The 18,683-nt window shown below is 43.1% G+C and overlaps 1 protein-coding gene across 2 annotated transcripts in view; it reads left to right on the top strand.

Annotated features, from left to right (window-relative positions):
* The window catches only part of KCNN2 (potassium calcium-activated channel subfamily N member 2), a 94,472-nt gene extending 90,350 nt beyond the window's left edge, over positions 1 to 4,122 (top strand). For both annotated transcript variants that reach the window (XM_081213653.1, XM_081213652.1), the window contains 2 exons: positions 2,448 to 2,517; positions 3,518 to 4,122. In XM_081213653.1, coding sequence (XP_081069779.1) covers positions 2,448 to 2,517; positions 3,518 to 3,805 — 358 coding nt within the window. In that variant the 3' untranslated portion in view covers positions 3,806 to 4,122. The remainder of the gene's footprint in view (positions 1 to 2,447; positions 2,518 to 3,517) is intronic.
* Positions 4,123 to 18,683: the final 14,561 nt, after the last annotated feature.

The following is an 18,683-nucleotide window of genomic DNA, read 5'->3' as shown; positions in this document are numbered from 1 at the left end:
ATCATAGTTTGTGTGATTGAGCAAAACCATGAGCCCAGAATCAGGCATAATGCTAAGCCAAACCATGGCTTAGCTCTGGATAGTGGAACAGCAACAGGACAGCTCATTTACACTTAGCCATGGTTTGGCTAAGGGAACTGGGTCACAGTATCACTTAATAATTTTATGTGTTTCTGGACATACATTATTCCTCCTCTTGAAAAGGTGAGCTTGAGTGCCCCTCATATCTCCCACAACAATGCTGAACTTGTGTGACTGCAGCTGTAAGCCCATTCATTCTCATTCACCCCATCAAATTGAATGCACAGTGCTGAAGGGGTGGGCTTTAAGAGGGAATCCTGAAACAACTGGATTCTGGGATTGTGAAGAAACCACCTTTAGCTTCTTTTAAAATAAAGGTAAAGGTAAAGGACCATTAGGTCCAGTCATGGCCGACTCTGGGGTTGCGGCACTCATCTCGCTTTATTGGCCGAGGGAGCTGGCGTACAGCTTCCGGGTCATGTGGCCAGCACGACTAAGCCGTTTCTGGCGAACCAGAGCAGAGTACAGAAATGCCGTTTACCTTCTCGCCGGAATGGTACCTATTCATCTACTTGCACTTTGACATGCTTTCGAATTGCTAGGTTGGCAGGAGCAGGGACCGAGCAACGGGAGCTCACCCTGTCGCGGGGATTCGAACCGCCGACCTTCTGATTGGCAAATCCTAGGCTCTGTGGTTTAACCCACAGCGCCACCCGCGTCTCACAGTTTATTTTATCTTTTCAAATAAACTGTGGGAATAAATTCACGAGTTATCAGTGGTGAATAAGACAATGGGTGCAATGGCGCTGATACAGGACAAACACAAAAAAATTAAATAAATAAACGGATTCCAATTATTAATGAGGTTTAGGACAATGACCTGGAAAGAGGAACCACATGAGATTAATGCCTAAATTCAGGGTAGCTTCATTTCTTGAATGAGATCATGGGCATGTTGTGAACTGAATAATGTTCTCACACACTTAGTTGACCACACAACATCCTGCTGGCTTGGACACACAAAGTCCTTCATTGCCTTTGTAACTTGATGATGATAGACTGCCTTTATAAAGGAGACAAGCCTACATCCCTGGGAGGCAGTATCCATCTCCAAAATACACAGAGAGCAACCCCAGCCTGTAAGGCCTCTACATTTAGTTCAGCAAAACAGATTTAACTGTACAAAAGAAAAAGCATGGAGAGCTGCCTCTTCCCTTGAAATGAATGGGAAAGCTATTATGGAGCTCTTGGTGTGGGTGTGTGCTTTGGTATAAATAGAGAATTTTGCATTGGACTGTTTTATTCCTTGAAGCACATAACCCTTAAGAAAAGAAGAAGAGGAAGGAAGCCACTTACACCAATATAGCCGATTCACAATTTGCATCAAGACTTTACATGGATAGTACTACAGATTTAAAACTTTTCTGTTCTCATATATTTGGAGAGGGGGGAAAGATTAACAGTCTTTTGGCCATATACCCTTAACAGTCACTGGCCATATACCCTTAAACCAACACACATTTTCATACTACAGTTCAGAATAATACATCTTGTTTTTCTCTTTCTTACCCTGCTCAGCTGATTAACATGAATGGAATTACTTGGGCACCAAGGGGAAAACTATACCCATGAGGCTCTTTAATACAGATACAATACTTCGTAGTGTTCTGGTTTAATCACGGACAGATAAACTGGCCAACCAAACCTACTAGGAAAATTGCTATGCACATATGTACAAAAGTATTCCAAGTCAGAGACATTGTGGACTGTGAAAGTAATAAATTAACAAGGAAAACTGTTATGCACATTGAAAACAATTAAAAGTATTCCAGGTCAGCAACACTGAGGACTGTGAAACTAATATATTAACAATGATGCTCTTTATTTAGCTGCTGGTCAGATAAAAGCTTTTAAAAATTAACAAGGAACTCACTTATCACTGTATTTTCATCAGGTTCAAACACCTCCTAACCAAATCCATTTCAGACTGAAGAGGGCTTATACCTGTATCTAATCATGTAGGCATATGGAAGAGGCCGAATGATTGCTCAGGCAATAATAAGGAGATTGAATTGTCGTTCATTACTTCCTATGCCTACTTGCCAGGATACTGGAGCTTTAAGGAATGTTTTGGCTTTCTTTCATACACTATGAATAAATCCTTACCTCCCACTTTGAATTCAGCGTTAACCATGGCAATTAGTAGTCTCGGGGACATCACATTTTCTTGCTCTCTTCTTTCTTTTTTGCGGTGTTAAGGAAGCATGCTTTTTTTTCATTGTACCAGACACATAACCAGTTATGACTGTACACAAAGTATTCAAGACATTGTCCATGCAGTTATCTGTTTAGATGCATGCTGTATTCAAGTTTGAGGAGCTGGCAAAAAAAATATTGTTATCTGACTTGGATTTTCAATCTTTTAGATTAAGAAGTGTTAAAATGGAACAGAGGAAATTGAACGATCAGGCAAACACTTTGGTGGACTTGGCAAAGGTCAGTGTAACAACACCGGCTTTTGCTTTTGTATACTGTACTGGCATTTTGCTTTTGTATACTGACATTCATCGTTTTGCTAAGGTTTAAGGTAAAAAGCCAACTCAAGCTCTATAAGCCTATTCCAGTGAACTTCCTTCTGTTATCATAGGGGACAAGTCAACATTCACAAATGGTTTAGCTTCTTTGAGGAAAGCAAAAGCTCAGTCTAGCTGTGGGAAACTACTCACACGGCCTTGGGACAGGAGATGCTCTTTGAGCAGGTGACAAGGAACAGAAGAGAGTGTACAAATAAATGGGACTAGATTTTATAAGTGGCTTTTGAATGCTGCCTTCCTTGTTCCCATCCAAATTGCCAAAATGGAGTGGAGTCTCAGGGCCACTTTACACATTAAAGTTGTATGGTTTGCAACTAAAATGCTCTGCCTATGCACTGGAGAGGCTATGCACATTTTCAGCCACATATCTCCTGATTTAAGCATCTCAGGGACCTGGGATATCCCTCAGCTCGACACTGGATTGACACACAGTGCGCGAAGCACATTTGCCACTACATAATGTGTGCAGTGCTCCTTAGAAAGATGAAACTCTCTTTACTGTAAATGTTGAGGGGAATTGAAAGCATATAACTGCTCTAACAGAACCCATTTGTGGATAGAGAAGCTTTTCAGCTTCTGCTACAAAGAGTATTTGTTGAACTGAGTCACATTTCTGCATCTCCGGATTTCTGAAGGGTTTTCCAACCCACCTCATTGTTTGCTTGAAATCTCAAAAGTGTGCCACTAAGGGATCACAAGCTCCAGCTGAATTGCACCTGTGCAATAAAGCTTGGAATAAAAACACTTTCTGAAGCTGGTTCGTGCTAGTTGTTTGTGAAGCTGCTGGTTTATGAAGTCACAGTTTGTGTTGCTATTTTCCTGTTTCTAAGCAATGAGTGTTTGAATTGCTGTGGAACAACCTTGCTTGCTCAAACGCGTCTCCCTTTCCCTTTCTCTTTCAGACTCAAAACATCATGTATGATATGATTTCTGACTTAAACGAAAGAAGCGAAGACTTTGAGAAGAGGATTGTTACTTTGGAAACAAAATTGGAAACATTAATTGGTAGCATTCAAGCTCTCCCCGGACTGATTAGCCAAACAATCAGCCAACAACAAAGGGATTTCCTTGAAGCTCAGATACAAAACTATGATAAGCATGTGACCTACAGTGCAGAACGATCGAGGTCCTTGTCTCGGAGAAGGAGGTCATCCTCCACAGCACCACCCACCTCATCAGAGAGTAGCTAGAACAGAATAATATAACCACAAAATAAAGACTTTTTGCCATCATATGGTCAATATTTTAGCTTTTATTGTAAAGCCTTATGGTTCTAATCAGTGTTATCTGGGTTCTGATGTCAGAATTCTGGAAACCTGAACACAAAGTTTTAGGCCAAAATGAGTGAAAACTCTCTCTCTCTCTTTTCCTTTCAGATGCACAGTGAATGCACCTATTATTGCTATATAGATTGTTCCTCCTGTAATTTCACTAACTTTTTATTCATGCACTTCCAACAAACTTTACTACTACAATATACAATATAATAAAAGGGTTAATTTCTGCACATAGTTGCTTGATCACTTTGATGTTAACATTCCTAACTCTTAATACTTTTTTTATCCCAATGCTGAAAATGCTTCGGTTATTGGAAACTGAGCTCATTTTGTATTGTCGTTCCAATAAGATCTAATTTCACATGCTATCTATGCAGCAAAAAGGGAGGAGAGTATATGAAATGTTAATTTAACAGAGTGTACTGAAGTTTAATTTTCCTTGACTGTAATCCTGTGCTAGTTTACATGCCGGTTAATCTAATTAACCAAGCAGGGTCACATGTCTGTGATTGGTGCAGGATTCCAGACTGTTTGCACACACCCTAGAACACTTATACCAAATCTGCATGTCCATTTTTCATGATGCCAGCTCAAGAACTGGCCAAGTCACTTGTTAAAGTAATGGCTTTGAAGCACGTCAGTGAGAACAGCTGTCCAATGCCCACCCATCCCATTCCAAAATCCCATAGGATTGCATGCTATATGCTCTTCTAGATTATATATGACAAATAGCTGTTTACTAAAAACTGGGGAAAGGGCTGTTAATATACTACTCTAAACCATTTAAGAAGTCTTCAAATGTGTTTAAATGAAAGCGGGTGGGGTTAGCGTATATATATATATATATATATATATATATATATATATATATATGCAGGTTTTGGTGTCTTCGGGTGTCTTCCCGTGTAAGAGTTGGGGTGTCTAGGCGACGTTTCGACGAGGTCTCACTCGTCATCTTCAGGCTGGTGCTTTCGGCTTCTTGTTACTGGAACAGAGCAGGATCTCAGTGTTTGAGTTCCTATAAATACTGTTGAGGGGGTGTGGTGTATAGCCTCCAACGTTCTGGGCAGAGAGGAAGTTCCCAGGTTAGTGTGCCTTTTCTTCTTTTGTTCATTAATTACTTGAGGGATATCTTGAGTGATTTCTTGAGTGATATTCTGAGTACCACTTAGGAGGGTCATTAGGTGTGGATTAGTTGCTAACGCTTTCGTGTCTTGACCTCTTGAGCTAGTGAAGAGTTTTTCTGAGAAGATGGCTGTACTGCAAATAGTTGTGCTCTGGCTTGGCTTCGTGTATAGGGGCGAGCTGTGGTTTTGTGCCCTGTGCCAGCCAGATCTGTGTAGGGATTGCAGGGGGGTGCAGCATCCGGAGGTGCCACTATGGTTTGGCTACTGGATGGTGTCTGTAATTTATCTGTGGAGAGGGTCTGGGTTTGGGTCTGGTGTGGTTGATTGGAGATGGCGTTCTGTGTGCCTCTGGTTCTGGTGTCGGTTTTTGTGGGGAGGGCTAATTTCCAGATGTCTGGCAGGCGGGACGTGTCGTCACGCTTGTTCATGTTGTGAGGGTGTTTCTCTATCTCGATGGCTTCCATGATTATTCTCTTGTGGTGATGTTCCATGTTAAAGAGCAATTTGGAATCTGCAAAATTAATTTCGTGTCCTGTTTCTTTCATGTGTTGGTAAAGAGAGGAAGTTTTTTCTTCTTTTTTGACGGCATTCTTGTGTTCTGCGATACGTGCATTTATTCGTCTGTTTGTTTGTCCAATGTACGTGGCTGGGCAGACTTTGCAGGGTATTTCATAGACCCCTTGGTTTTCTAGCTGGATTTTATCTTTGGGGTTTCTGAGGATATTGGCTATTTTTTGGTTGGTGCAAAAGGCTGTTTTGATATTGTGTTTATGGAGGATTTTGCTAATTTTATCTGTAGTGCCCTTGATATAAGGAAGGAGGGCCATGCCATTGTTTTCTTCTGTGTCTTGGTTTTTGGGGGGTGTTTCTTTTTGGATTAGCTTCGTAACCCTGTTTTGCTGGTATCCGTTGGCGATTAACACATTTGAGAGATTCTGTAACTCAGTTGTCAAGTGTCAACCACACCAGACCCAAACCCAGACCCTCTCCACAGATAAATTACAGACACCATCCAGTAGCCAAACCATAGTGGCACCTCCGGATGCTGCACCCCCCTGCAATCCCTACACAGATCTGGCTGGCACAGGGCACAAAACCACAGCTCGCCCCTATACACGAAGCCAAGCCAGAGCACAACTATTTGCAGTACAGCCATCTTCTCAGAAAAACTCTTCACTAGCTCAAGAGGTCAAGACACGAAAGCGTTAGCAACTAATCCACACCTAATGACCCTCCTAAGTGGTACTCAGAATATCACTCAAGAAATCACTCAAGATATCCCTCAAGTAATTAATGAACAAAAGAAGAAAAGGCACACTAACCTGGGAACTTCCTCTCTGCCCAGAACGTTGGAGGCTATACACCACACCCCCTCAACAGTATTTATAGGAACTCAAACACTGAGATCCTGCTCTGTTCCAGTAACAAGAAGCCGAAAGCACCAGCCTGAAGATGACGAGTGAGACCTCGTCGAAACGTCGCCTAGACACCCCAACTCTTACACGGGAAGACACCCGAAGACACCAAAACCTGCATTCCTGTACCCGTGAAAATCTACGAAAGCATATATATATATATATATATATTCATGTAAGAGAAAGTCTCCATTGACCAAAATGTATTGGCCTCTCAAAATATTGTGTGTCTCTTGTGTGTCAGTGGGATCCTCTGTAAACCCTCCCATTTAGCAAAAGTTAATCCAAATCTGTTCACAGTGTTCCATTCAGGCAAACAGGGTGATGAATTTGAACACCTCTATTTCTTAGAAATGCCTGCTGTCTTTAGTCATGTAATGATGTAATGAAAGACAAACCCCTGCCTCCCAAGCAAGTGTTTCTAGTTTTGTCTGGCCCCAGTTATGACCATATTTGGGACTAGCCTGCAGCATTACAAGCGAGTCCTAAAAAATGGATGCACCTGAACGTGCATAGACAATAGCATGTCTCTCTTAGGACATTTTTCTTGATAAAAAGGAATGCAAATAATGAATTACTGGATTGACCTGGAGCAAATTACCATGTGTCCAACTGTGCAGCTCTAGAAAGACCCAAATGCAGTAAAACAATTTATTGCATTTGGCCATTTTCCTCACCTGAGTATTTGGCCAAGCACACACATACAAACAGCTTATCAAACGCAGAACATAAAATGCAGCAAGGGGGAAAAACACAATTAATAAAAAAATAATCATTTATAAAAGTACTTTCTGGCTGTGGTACATGCATTTCCAGATGAGAAACTGAATGCCCTTTTCAGTCATTTTTGGGTATTTTATTAAACTGAATTTTCTTTACCTCTTTTTGGAGGTCTCTTCTATATAGCTAAGGCCTTTTCATTGTGTAGAGAAACCCTATGTTAAGGTGGCAAAAAATTCATTGCTGCTGGAAACTACACAGATAACAAGCACAGGTTATCTTACTACATGTCTTGTAAAGGATGCTAGCCATTTCCTCTTCCCCAAGGTGAGGCCTTATTTACATTAGAGGAGGGAGAGGTGACAGCATGCAGATGTGGGCAGGATATTAGTGGACAGAATTGAAATCAGGGCCATGCTTCAGGTGAGAGGTGCCCACATTGATTATGGTAACTAACCTGGGCAAAAGTAGTCAACGTCACTGGGTACTGCTGCATGGAACACTCACTCCAGCCCTAGTCAAAGCATCATGCAATCATCTTTTGAGGTCTGCTTGATAAAATATTCCAAGTCTCATTTTCATCTGTAAGTTCATGCCGCCTAAGCACAGAGTGGATCACAAAGTGAAGTATAAATCTAGATCAACGAGTAAAGTAAGTATTTCTAGCACTATTGCACTGCATTTAGTTGGGTTGCCATTTACATGTGCATGCATTGTGTGTTTGGGGTCAGAAACAAATCAGACCAAATTGCTGAAACCCAATGGAATGGGACTCAATTGGAATGTAGAAATTGAGGGGCATAACCTGCTCAAAACAAATAGATCAAACAGTAAGGGAGGAAGAGTAGCATCATATGTAAAGGATATGTACACTTGTGAAGAGATCCAAAACTTGGAGAACGGAAGGTAGATTCAGAGTACCTTGGTAAAAATTGTAGGAGAGCAAAACAGCAGTAAACATACTGGGAGTGCCTGCTATAGACCTCCAAGCCAAACTAAAGGCTTGGTTGATGACTTCCTAGAGCAGATTACCAAGCATTCAATGAGGAGAGATGTAGTAGCCATGGGAGACTTCAACTATTCTGATATCTGTTGGAACTCAAACTCTGCCAAGAATGTAAAGTCCAACCAATTCCTCAGTTATCTCGCTGACCATTTCATTTCACAAAAGGTGGAAGAAGCAACAGGAGGGGAGGACTCAAACCAATGGATTGAAGTTACAAGAAAGAAGATTCCAACTACACGTCAGGAAGAACTTTCTGACAGTAAGAGCTGTTTGACAGTGGAACAGACTCCCTCGGAAGGTTGTGGACTCTCCTTCACTTTTGATGCAGAAGTTGAATGGTCATCTGTCATGGATGCTTTAGCTGAGATTCCTGTATTGCAGGGGGTTGGATTAGATGACCCTTGAGATCCCTTCCAACTCTACAGTTCTATGATTCTATGCTTCTATGACCAGATTCAGCTTGATTCACCCTTTCCCAAGCAGTTGATGGGCAGGTTTTCAATTGTTAAACAGGATTCAGTAAGTGAATCTCCAGCAGGTGAGTAAGGAAGGAGTGCCATGGCCTGAGTGCACACTAACGCATGCCCAGCCAGAGTTAAACACAAATGTTTACTCCTGAACATCTATGGGTCATAACAGGATCCAGGTGACAACCTCCATGCAAATGTTGGGTGGTGCTCAAACAGAAACTGGTTGCAGGGCGCATTCTAGATTTGATCCAGTGCTCCAAATTACTGTGAGGCTATCTAACCTAAAGCTTCCAGATTGGATCTTTCCCTTTTATCATCCATCATAATTAAAGCACCAAACAGATAGATATCTGTTAATATTTTTATAATGTGCTGTAATAAGGGCTTGCCCATACTGCTTGCCCTGTGCCTTGAAAGCATGGGTCCGAGTGGTTTTTCATTTGTTCCACCACTTTCCCCAGGAAAACCCACTGTTTACCACTGCGTTGGAACAAACGACAATCCGCAGCAAAAAAACCAGTTGACATTTGTTGTGATTCAGTGGTAAACAGCAGGGGGGAGTGGCAGGAATAGCAGAAATGTGGCCAAACCCAAAGTCAGTCCTTAGTCTTCCTTGTAATGAGAATCTAAACTGAATTATGTTTGCTGATGGAAATATGCACATGTCTTGATTTCTGGACTAACCTTTCTTCCTTTTACTCCAACAGGATCTGGAAACATGTAAGTATATTACATTTTTTACTTCCTCTGCTTGTATAGCATGGCTTAAACTGGACGATGACAGGTAACCTTTTGTCCCAACAATTAATTGGGTGACTTTTCTCTTTCCACTCACTACTTGAAAAACTTTCCTCTTTCTCCAGAAATAAGCTCTTGGCTGCATCAATTTCCTGGTGCTTCTTTGACATCAGAAATCTCAGGTGTTTCTGCACTTCAGATACCTGACCTGCATTAAGCTGCTCATTTGAGTGGGTGCTGTCGTAATGGCCACTAGCTTAGGTAGTTTAAAGGGGAGTTCTGCAAATTCCTGGAAGGGGTGTGTGTCTGTCAATGGCTAGTAGTCATGACAGGAAGTGATGATTGTCCACTGTGGAAAAAGTAACCCATCTACCATCTATATGAAAGTAAATGAATTCATGTCACCAAATGCGGATGCTGTGTTAATTCTGAATGACAGGTGCATGCAATCAAGGCACTATGAAACCCTGTAATTCTGTGATTACACTATGTAAGCATGTGGATTACTATCTAGCTCAGAATTAGTATCCTGGGAAATGCAGAATTCTCATTTCCAAAAAAGCAAAATTCTATCCCTTAATGGTAAACAAATAGGCTTCAAATGTCTTGGCAAAGCTTGATGAAATGCTGCAAGCTACAGAGGAGGTACAATTAAATAAATGTGCTTAGTTAGCATAATTCCTTAAAGTCTCAGAATTCAGCTTTTTATGGTACAGAATCCATTGTTGTGTTGGAGAATTGTCTCTATTCCTCCCCCACCCCAGCTTTCAGATTTTAAATGCCAGCACATTTGCATTGGTTGGACTTAAAACAACCTCTTTGAATGGTGAGCGTTCATGAATGACCGGCACCTGATAGCCACACTTAGTACTTCTGCACAGGATGTCTAAGGTGAAGCCAGGGAATATTGAAACATCCAGAATGGGCTGCCATGTTCTCTTGGCACCTTAACATTTAAGGGCCTGTCAGCAGCATGCTTTTCAGTCATTCTTCATTGGCGCAGTTAAAGGACAGAGTTTTATAAAGCATTCAAGAATCATTTAAGCAGCCATATGTCATGCTCTGCTAGATCAATCTGCAGCATATGTAGCATTTTCCTCCTTCTCCCCAAATTCATTTGACTATTTTCCTAACCACTGTCATTTGTGCCTGTCTTCCCTACACCTAGCTGACAATTTCTCTACTGTGTTTTTTTCCTTTTGCCGTTCTTCATCAATCAATGAGAAAACAAACTGCACTTGAAAATTATAAAAGGGGAGAATTTTTTTTAAATGAAATTCTCAGGGGTGGAGTGCAGGGTTTTTTTGTTGTGCCTACCTTATTTTTTACCACTGCTTCTGTTTCTATATATATATATATATATATATATATATATATATATATATATATATATATATATGCTTTCGTAGATTTTCACGGGTACAGGAATGCAGGTTTTGGTGTTTTCGGGTATCTTCCCGTGTAAGAGTTGGGGTGTCTAGGCGACGTTTCGACGAGGTCTCACTCGTCATCTTCAGGCTGGTGCTTTCGGCTTCTTGTTACTAGAACAGAGCAGGATCTCAGTGTTTGAGTTCCTATAAATACTGTGGAGGGGGTGTGGTGTATAGCCTCCAACGTTCTGGGCAGAGAGGAAGTTCCCAGGTTATTGTGCCTTTTCTTCTTTTGTTCATTAATTACTTGAGGGATATCTTGAGTGATTTCTTGAGTGATATTCTGAGTACCACTTAGGAGGGTCATTAGGTGTGGATTAGTTGCTAAAGCTTTCGTGTCTTGACCTCTTGAGCTTGTGAAGAGTTTTTCTGAGTTTTTCTGAGAAGAGTTTTTCTGAGAAGATGGCTGTACTGCACTTAGTTGTGCTCTGGCCAGAAATCAAGATATCCCTCAAGTAATTAATGAACAAAAGAAGAAAAGGCACAATAACCTGGGAACTTCCTCTCTGCCCAGAACGTTGGAGGCTATACACCACACCCCCTCCACAGTATTTATAGGAACTCAAACACTGAGATCCTGCTCTGTTCCAGTAACAAGAAGCCGAAAGCACCAGCCTGAAGATGACGAGTGAGACCTCGTCGAAACGTCGCCTAGACACCCCAACTCTTACACGGGAAGATACCCGAAAACACCAAAACCTGCATATATATATATATATATATATATATATATATATATATATATATATGCAGGTTTTGGTGTCTTCGGGTGTCTTCCCGTGTAAGAGTTGGGGTGTCTAGGCGACGTTTCGACGAGGTCTCACTCGTCATCTTCAGGCTGGTGCTTTCGGCTTCTTGTTACTGGAACAGAGCAGGATCTCAGTGTTTGAGTTCCTATAAATACTGTTGAGGGGGTGTGGTGTATAGCCTCCAACGTTCTGGGCAGAGAGGAAGTTCCCAGGTTAGGTGCCTTTTCTTCTTTTGTTCATTAATTACTTGAGGGATATCTTGAGTGATTTCTTGAGTGATATTTTGAGTACCACTTGGGAGGGTCATTAGGTGTGGATTAGTTGCTAAAGCTTTTGTGTCTTGACCTCTTGAGCTTGTGAAGAGTTTTTCTGAGAAGATGGCTGTACTGCACTTAGTTGTGCTCTGGCTTGGCTTCGTGTATAGGGGCGAGCTGTGGTTTTGTGCCTTGTGCCAGCCACGTACATTGGACAAACAAACAGACGAATAAATGCACGTATCGCAGAACACAAGAATGCCGTCAAAAAAGAAGAAAAAACTTCCTCTCTTTACCAACACATGAAAGAAACAGGACACGAAATTAATTTTGCAGATTCCAAATTGCTCTTTAACATGGAACATCACCACAAGAGAATAATCATGGAAGCCATCGAGATAGAGAAACACCCTCACAACATGAACAAGCGTGACGACACGTCCCGCCTGCCAGACATCTGGAAATTAGCCCTCCCCACAAAAACCGACACCAGAACCAGAGGCACACAGAACGCCATCTCCAATCAACCACACCAGACCCAAACCCAGACCCTCTCCACAGATAAATTACAGACACCATCCAGTAGCCAAACCATAGTGGCACCTCCGGGTGCTGCACCCCCCTGCAATCCCTACACAGATCTGGCTGGCACAAGGCACAAAACCACAGCTCGCCCCTATACACGAAGCCAAGCCAGAGCACAACTAAGTGCAGTACAGCCATCTTCTCAGAAAAACTCTTCACAAGCTCAAGAGGTCAAGACACAAAAGCTTTAGCAACTAATCCACACCTAATGACCCTCCCAAGTGGTACTCAAAATATCACTCAAGAAATCACTCAAGATATCCCTCAAGTAATTAATGAACAAAAGAAGAAAAGGCACCTAACCTGGGAACTTCCTCTCTGCCCAGAACGTTGGAGGCTATACACCACACCCCCTCAACAGTATTTATAGGAACTCAAACACTGAGATCCTGCTCTGTTCCAGTAACAAGAAGCCGAAAGCACCAGCCTGAAGATGACGAGTGAGACCTCGTCGAAACGTCGCCTAGACACCCCAACTCTTACACGGGAAGACACCCGAAGACACCAAAACCTGCATTCCTGTACCCGTGAAAACCTACGAAAGCATATATATATATATATATATAAAAGGATCGTTAACAAGGGTGCAAGGAGTTTGTGCGTGGACAGACAGAGTCCCCCCCAACCCTGGGCAGCCCCCGTGTGGAGTAACAACTCAAGACAACGTGCTATGGGATTAAAATTGGCCACAACTTTATTATGTTTCAGATGTGGGTAGACCTTGGCTCAGGCATTGGGCGTTTATCCCTCCCAGTCCCCCGCCAGGGATCTGGAGAACATCAGGGTTATCCAGAGTGTGTGTGGGGGGTGTGGGGGCTGGCTCTGGAGAACATATGTTCAAGCAGAGGGAGCCCGCCCCCGTTACGCCACCGTCGCAGGGGAGAGCAATGACAACCTCTCAGCGTACGGCCAAAGCCTCCCCTCAAAACAACCCCTTTAACAGGGAACCCTGGTATCGCTGCCGCAAAGAGAAGGGTGGCACGAGTCACCGCTACATGCCCACTCCTAATTTAGGGAAGATGGACTAAAGGATTCCGCCCAAGGCCTGATACCACCAAAGTTGTGACGTTTTGCTACGGGAAAGGCAAACCTGCCAATGCAGGAGAATTCCTTTCCAGCCCTTCAACAGCGACCTTGACGTACCGCGCCTGTGTACCAGTGGAGAAAAGGTTACCATATTTTTCGTCCCATAGGGGTGTGCTGGGTCTCCCACGGCTAGCGGATAGCTTCCTGAAGCCTGGAGAGCGAGAGGGGTCGGTGTGCACCTCCAGGTATCCCACCTGGGGAAGGCAAAGCCAAGCCTGTGTTAATGGTGCCGCATAGGGTCCGGGGGGCTGCATGCGACCACGCAAAGGGCACCCCCCATTTAATGTGGGGAGCAGTCATTGTGAGTGGCCTCTCTTTCATCCTTCAAAGCATCTGTCCAGGAACCCATAGCCTCCCTGTGTATTCTCACATCCTGAAAACCTGTGAAGCTGTTATTTGCATTGCTAGTGGGCACTGGCAGTCACTCCCTCACTGGCAGCATCACTTCCCTGTGATCTCTGATGCTCTTCTGGCATCAGTAATCTCAGGCGTTTCTGCACTTCAGATACCTGTCCTGCATTAAAGTGCTCATTTCAACATCTGCCACAAGATGTCATACTGATGGCCTCTGGATTAGACAATTTTAAGGGGGCGTTATACAAATTCCTGGAAGAGGCATGTGTCTTGTCAATGGCTATTAGCTTTGGAGGAGCAATTTTCATTTGCAGCGCAGAAAAAGAAGAAGGAAGAATTAAGCTCTCCCTCTCCACCTGCTGCGTTCCTAATAATTATCAAATCCAGTGACTGCTATTTGCATTTTTTTGAAATGAGCACATTAAATGCAAGGGCATGTTTAATGCCACATCTATATTGGCCCTTAATCTATGCTAATATTTAATTTGGGAGGCTCAAGGATCCTGTTGTGGAAATGAATCATGCATACTCACTGAGTAGTGGAGGGGAGGGAGAGAATCGCAAAGAGCTTTTACCTGGTAAACACATTTGCTTTGTTTAGCCTTTCATCAAGAGGAAGAAAACTGCAAAGCAAGTTTCCTTTTTTTTAAAAAAAAAGCAAAAGCAGGGAACAGCTTGTTTCCATGACATTTATACAATAATCTATATCTAAATGACAAGCAGATTTGTGGAAAAGCAATGTTTTACTGCCCTTTTCTCCTTTGATCCTTGATGTCTTAAGTAAATGAAAAGGCACAGGTTTATAGGCAAAGATCACCTGTTACGAACTGACAAGCTGCACAGAATCCTGAAAGTATGAGAATCAAAGATGTGTATCGGTGTCCAAAGTAACATTAGATCTGGACCGTCATAGGTAAGGAATGGCTGGGGAAAGTCGCCAGTTGGTATGGGCAGAGTTTTCTCATTTTTGACTCTGTTACACTTGCCTCACCCAGGGGTCCTGCATAGGAGTCTTGGCCTGCAGTCAGAGAAAGTGGAACACCCTCCCAGCACGTGGAAATAAACGAGGCGATCCACAGTGGGAAAGGTCAGAGAGGAAGGGGACACTGCCGAAACCTGACCTAACCCGAAGACTTCCTTTTGAGAACTCTTCCTCAGAAATCCATGATTAAACAACCCCTTGGAACATCAGCTCAACAAAGGCGCTGCAAGAACAACACAGCCATATAGGTAAGCAAGAAGGGCTCATCATGCTTCCAAGCATGACTTCTAAACATCCTCTCTTCTTCCCCCAAACAAGGGATAGAGTGTTGGCCAACACCAGCACCAATGCAGCTTACCTGGCTGTGGCTGGGGCAGCATGCACAGTGGCAGTGAGGTTGGGGTTGTGTAGGCACACCAGCATGAGCATCAGATTGGCTCCACCTGTGTACCCACACAACCCCCAATCTCGCAGCTCCCCTTATCCACTCTAGCCCATCCAGGTGATCTGCCATGACACCAGTGCCAGGAAGGCAGCTCTGCAACCCTGCCCCGCCATGTTGGCTGAAACTGCCCTAGAGCAGGCACAGGCAAACTCACCCCCCCCAGATGTTTTGGGACTACAACTCCCATCATCCCTGGCCACTGGTCCTGTTAGCTAAGGATGATGGGAGCTGTAGTCCCAAAACACCTGGAGGGCCGAGTTTGCCTATGCCTGCCCTAGAGTGTTTCTCCTTCCACTTAAATGTGTTGAAATTATACGGACTAAACAACTGTCCCTTACGCAACAGTCAGCAGCAGTGCTTCCTGAAAAAGGTGCTGCCACCACAACTCCCTGAGCTTCTGCCATGGAGTGGGAAAGGCAGCAAGAAGCACCCCTGTGAATGAACACAAAATGCTAAAAATTCCACTGGGGAAAACGGTTATGTCCCTGTGGAGATGGCAGTATTGAGTCAGTGGCATATATGCTTCTGGCTTGCACTCTTTATGAAGATTTGAGGAGTGAAGTTACCACCCCTCTATTATTGTCCATGCCAGGTCGCTCAACCATTGCTACTGTGTCCTTTCTTCTGGCAGATCGAGATGATCAGGTGACAGCAAAAACTTCAAGGTTTTTAGTGGGGGCAATTAGAATAAGATGTATTATTTGTTTATTGATGTAAAGCCCCAAAATGTATTTTCTCTTGGTTAAGTTTTACCTCTATCTTCAGTACATTTATTTTATTTTATTGCTATGGCTAGTGGCTGATGCAAATAAAGATTCTTCTCCTGCAAATTTTTTAGCAGGGGCAATTAGAATAAGATCTGTTTGATTACTGATGTGAACCTCCAAAATGTATTTTGCATAGTTAAGTTTTTACCTCTTTCTTCTGTACATGTTATTTCATTTTATTTCTATGGCTAGTGGCTGATGCAAATAAAGATTCCTCTTCTTCTGAACACAAAATACTGTACTCCAGCTATTCCTACAACTAGGTGAGTGCCCGGGCAATGAAAGAGTAGTGAGTTTGACTGAGGCAATAGAAAAGCACCCGTGTGAGGACATCCTTCCTCAGTTATGCATTTTCAACAAACCCCTGGTTTCAGCTCCTACCCCATTATATCTAAACTTACCAGGCCTTTCTCATCTCTCCACAGGAAATGATGTTCCCTCACCAGTGCCGGGAAGACCACAAGCGATGCAGCAGAAGCGGTGGCTAGCAAGAAGTCAGATGTTCAGATGTGGGGCCGCTGCTGTTTTCTTCCCAGGGGCCATGTGCCCATCAAGAAATGCATGGCAAACAGTTACATTCATCACAGGGAAAGATGGCACCCTCCTATCCTGTTACACAGTTTCAAAAGGCACGGTGACTGCAAGAAAAAGATTGACATCCAGGACTTGCTCCACAACTGATCGTTCAATAATAATAAAAAACAACCCCAGTGTTTCAGCTGTGTCTCTTATTCTAGTGGTTAGCAGATTGAAATCCTTCCCCCTGACTGCTCACCTGATAGGACTCACAGTGGCAGCTTTGCATGGATCAGGAGGTTCTTCATTGTCACACCATACAAGATCTGAGGGAGTGCATCTGTGGAGCACCAATCAAAGGTGGGGTGGAAGGCCCCCCAAAGCCCAATGTTCTCCTGAATGCCCCATACTGCATGCGATAAAGCCGAAATCTGCATGAAGTGTGCAGGGTGGGGAGCAGTAAATAACAAGGTCTGTTGAGTAACCAGCAGGCCCAGGAAATCAACCTGATGAAAATGGGGGGAGCATAACTTGGAGGGGTGAAGGAGGTTGGTCAATATCAAAGGAATCCTGGGGTACTGCGATGGGGTTAAACAAGCCGTTCCCAGCTTGGTGTCCTCCAGCATGGCCAATGTTCAGGGGTGATGGGAATCAAAGTCCAACTGTAAGACAGCAGGTTGGGGAATCCTGGATTAGATTAGACCATGACCTCCGGCAAGAGTATTGTTAGCCCAGAAATGGAAACAAGAAGAGATTCCGACGAAAGAAGAATGGCAGACGAAATTAATAGACTATGCAGAATTGGACAAAATGACAGGAAGGATTCGAAACCTGCGGGACCAGAGATTTACAGAAGATTGGAATAAGTGTATGAATTATTTGAAGAGCAACTGTAATCAACAAATTACGCTAGTAGGACTACAAGAAGTTTTGTAAGGAGAAATATACGAAGTGTTACAAAGTAGAAAAAGATACAGATATTGGTTATGAATTTGAAATGTAATAGGGAAGATAAGAAATGCATACTCAGAGATTAGACTGGAAAATTTTCAGACAGGATTGATGGAAGTCAAAAATTTGAATAAGATGTAAAAGTATGTTTAATTACTGTTGAAAATGATATGTTAAAAAAAGCTAATAAAAGATTATATTAAAAAAAAAAAGATTAGACCACGACCTCAGCGGGACACTTGATTGACTACTGCGTTGCGCTTTTTCAGGTCATGCGTGTGTATTTTCTCAGCCCTTTTCCTGGGATCCAGTAGTCAGTGGTTGAGCCTTACATGCTAAGCTCATGCCCTCCCACCGAACTCTTGATTCCAAGAAGGACCCTTACACTGCTGAGATTCCCATTTCTTATTCATGGGGATTTGGAAGCAATGAATCATTTATCAGTCAGACCCCTTGGGAGACTATGAAGGCCCGGTTGTGTGTGTCTCTTCTGGGACTCTGTAGCTTTGTTGTTGGTTGCTGAAGCAGGAGACCTGCAGTCTAATCCCACTGCGTCGTCCTTTTCCATTTGAACAGAGGCCCTATCAACATCTTCCAGGGACAGGAAATAAGCCTACCCCTCCAGTTTCCCGTTACATTGCTCTTTCCAAATGAACACCTAATATCGGTCTCTCCTGTGACCTTGCTGTTGTCCATATGGCTCCCCTGCTTTTGCTTGTTCCGCTTACATAGACAACAGTATAAACATGTTGTGTTACAAGCATTGCCTGTGGGAACACACTGGTACCGCAATGGGACTCAACCCTTCTCCCGGGGAGCTTGTTTCTAGGTTCTGCATGTTGTCAGCTAGTCATGGCAGTATGTTTGTGCTTTGTATGCAAGAGAAGGTGTGGGGTCAACCAAACAACTGCATTCTTTCCATTGCTGCATTGTTTGGTTGCTCCAATGGCTAATGTTGGAGCTTTGCTGCTAAGTTTGGGTGATTGCTGGGTGATAAGGGAAGAAGGATCAGTCAGGTTTGGTTCTCAGTTTCTCATTTTCCCTATCTTAAATTCAGCTCTCCACATACAGTACCTGCAGCATTTTTTTATTTTTAAATCCTGATGAAAATTCACCAGCATTTTGGTGTGACTTCGTCCTGGTACTCCCTTTTTGCATGCAATTTACCCCAATATAAAGCATATTTGGTATGTTAT

Source organism: Podarcis bocagei (genome assembly GCF_964188305.1).
Source record: "Podarcis bocagei genome assembly, chromosome: 11".
In the NCBI taxonomy this organism is placed as follows: domain Eukaryota; kingdom Metazoa; phylum Chordata; class Lepidosauria; order Squamata; family Lacertidae; genus Podarcis; species Podarcis bocagei.
The sequence above is the reverse complement of the archived record's forward strand: the minus strand, read 5'-3'. Positions and strand labels throughout refer to the sequence as shown.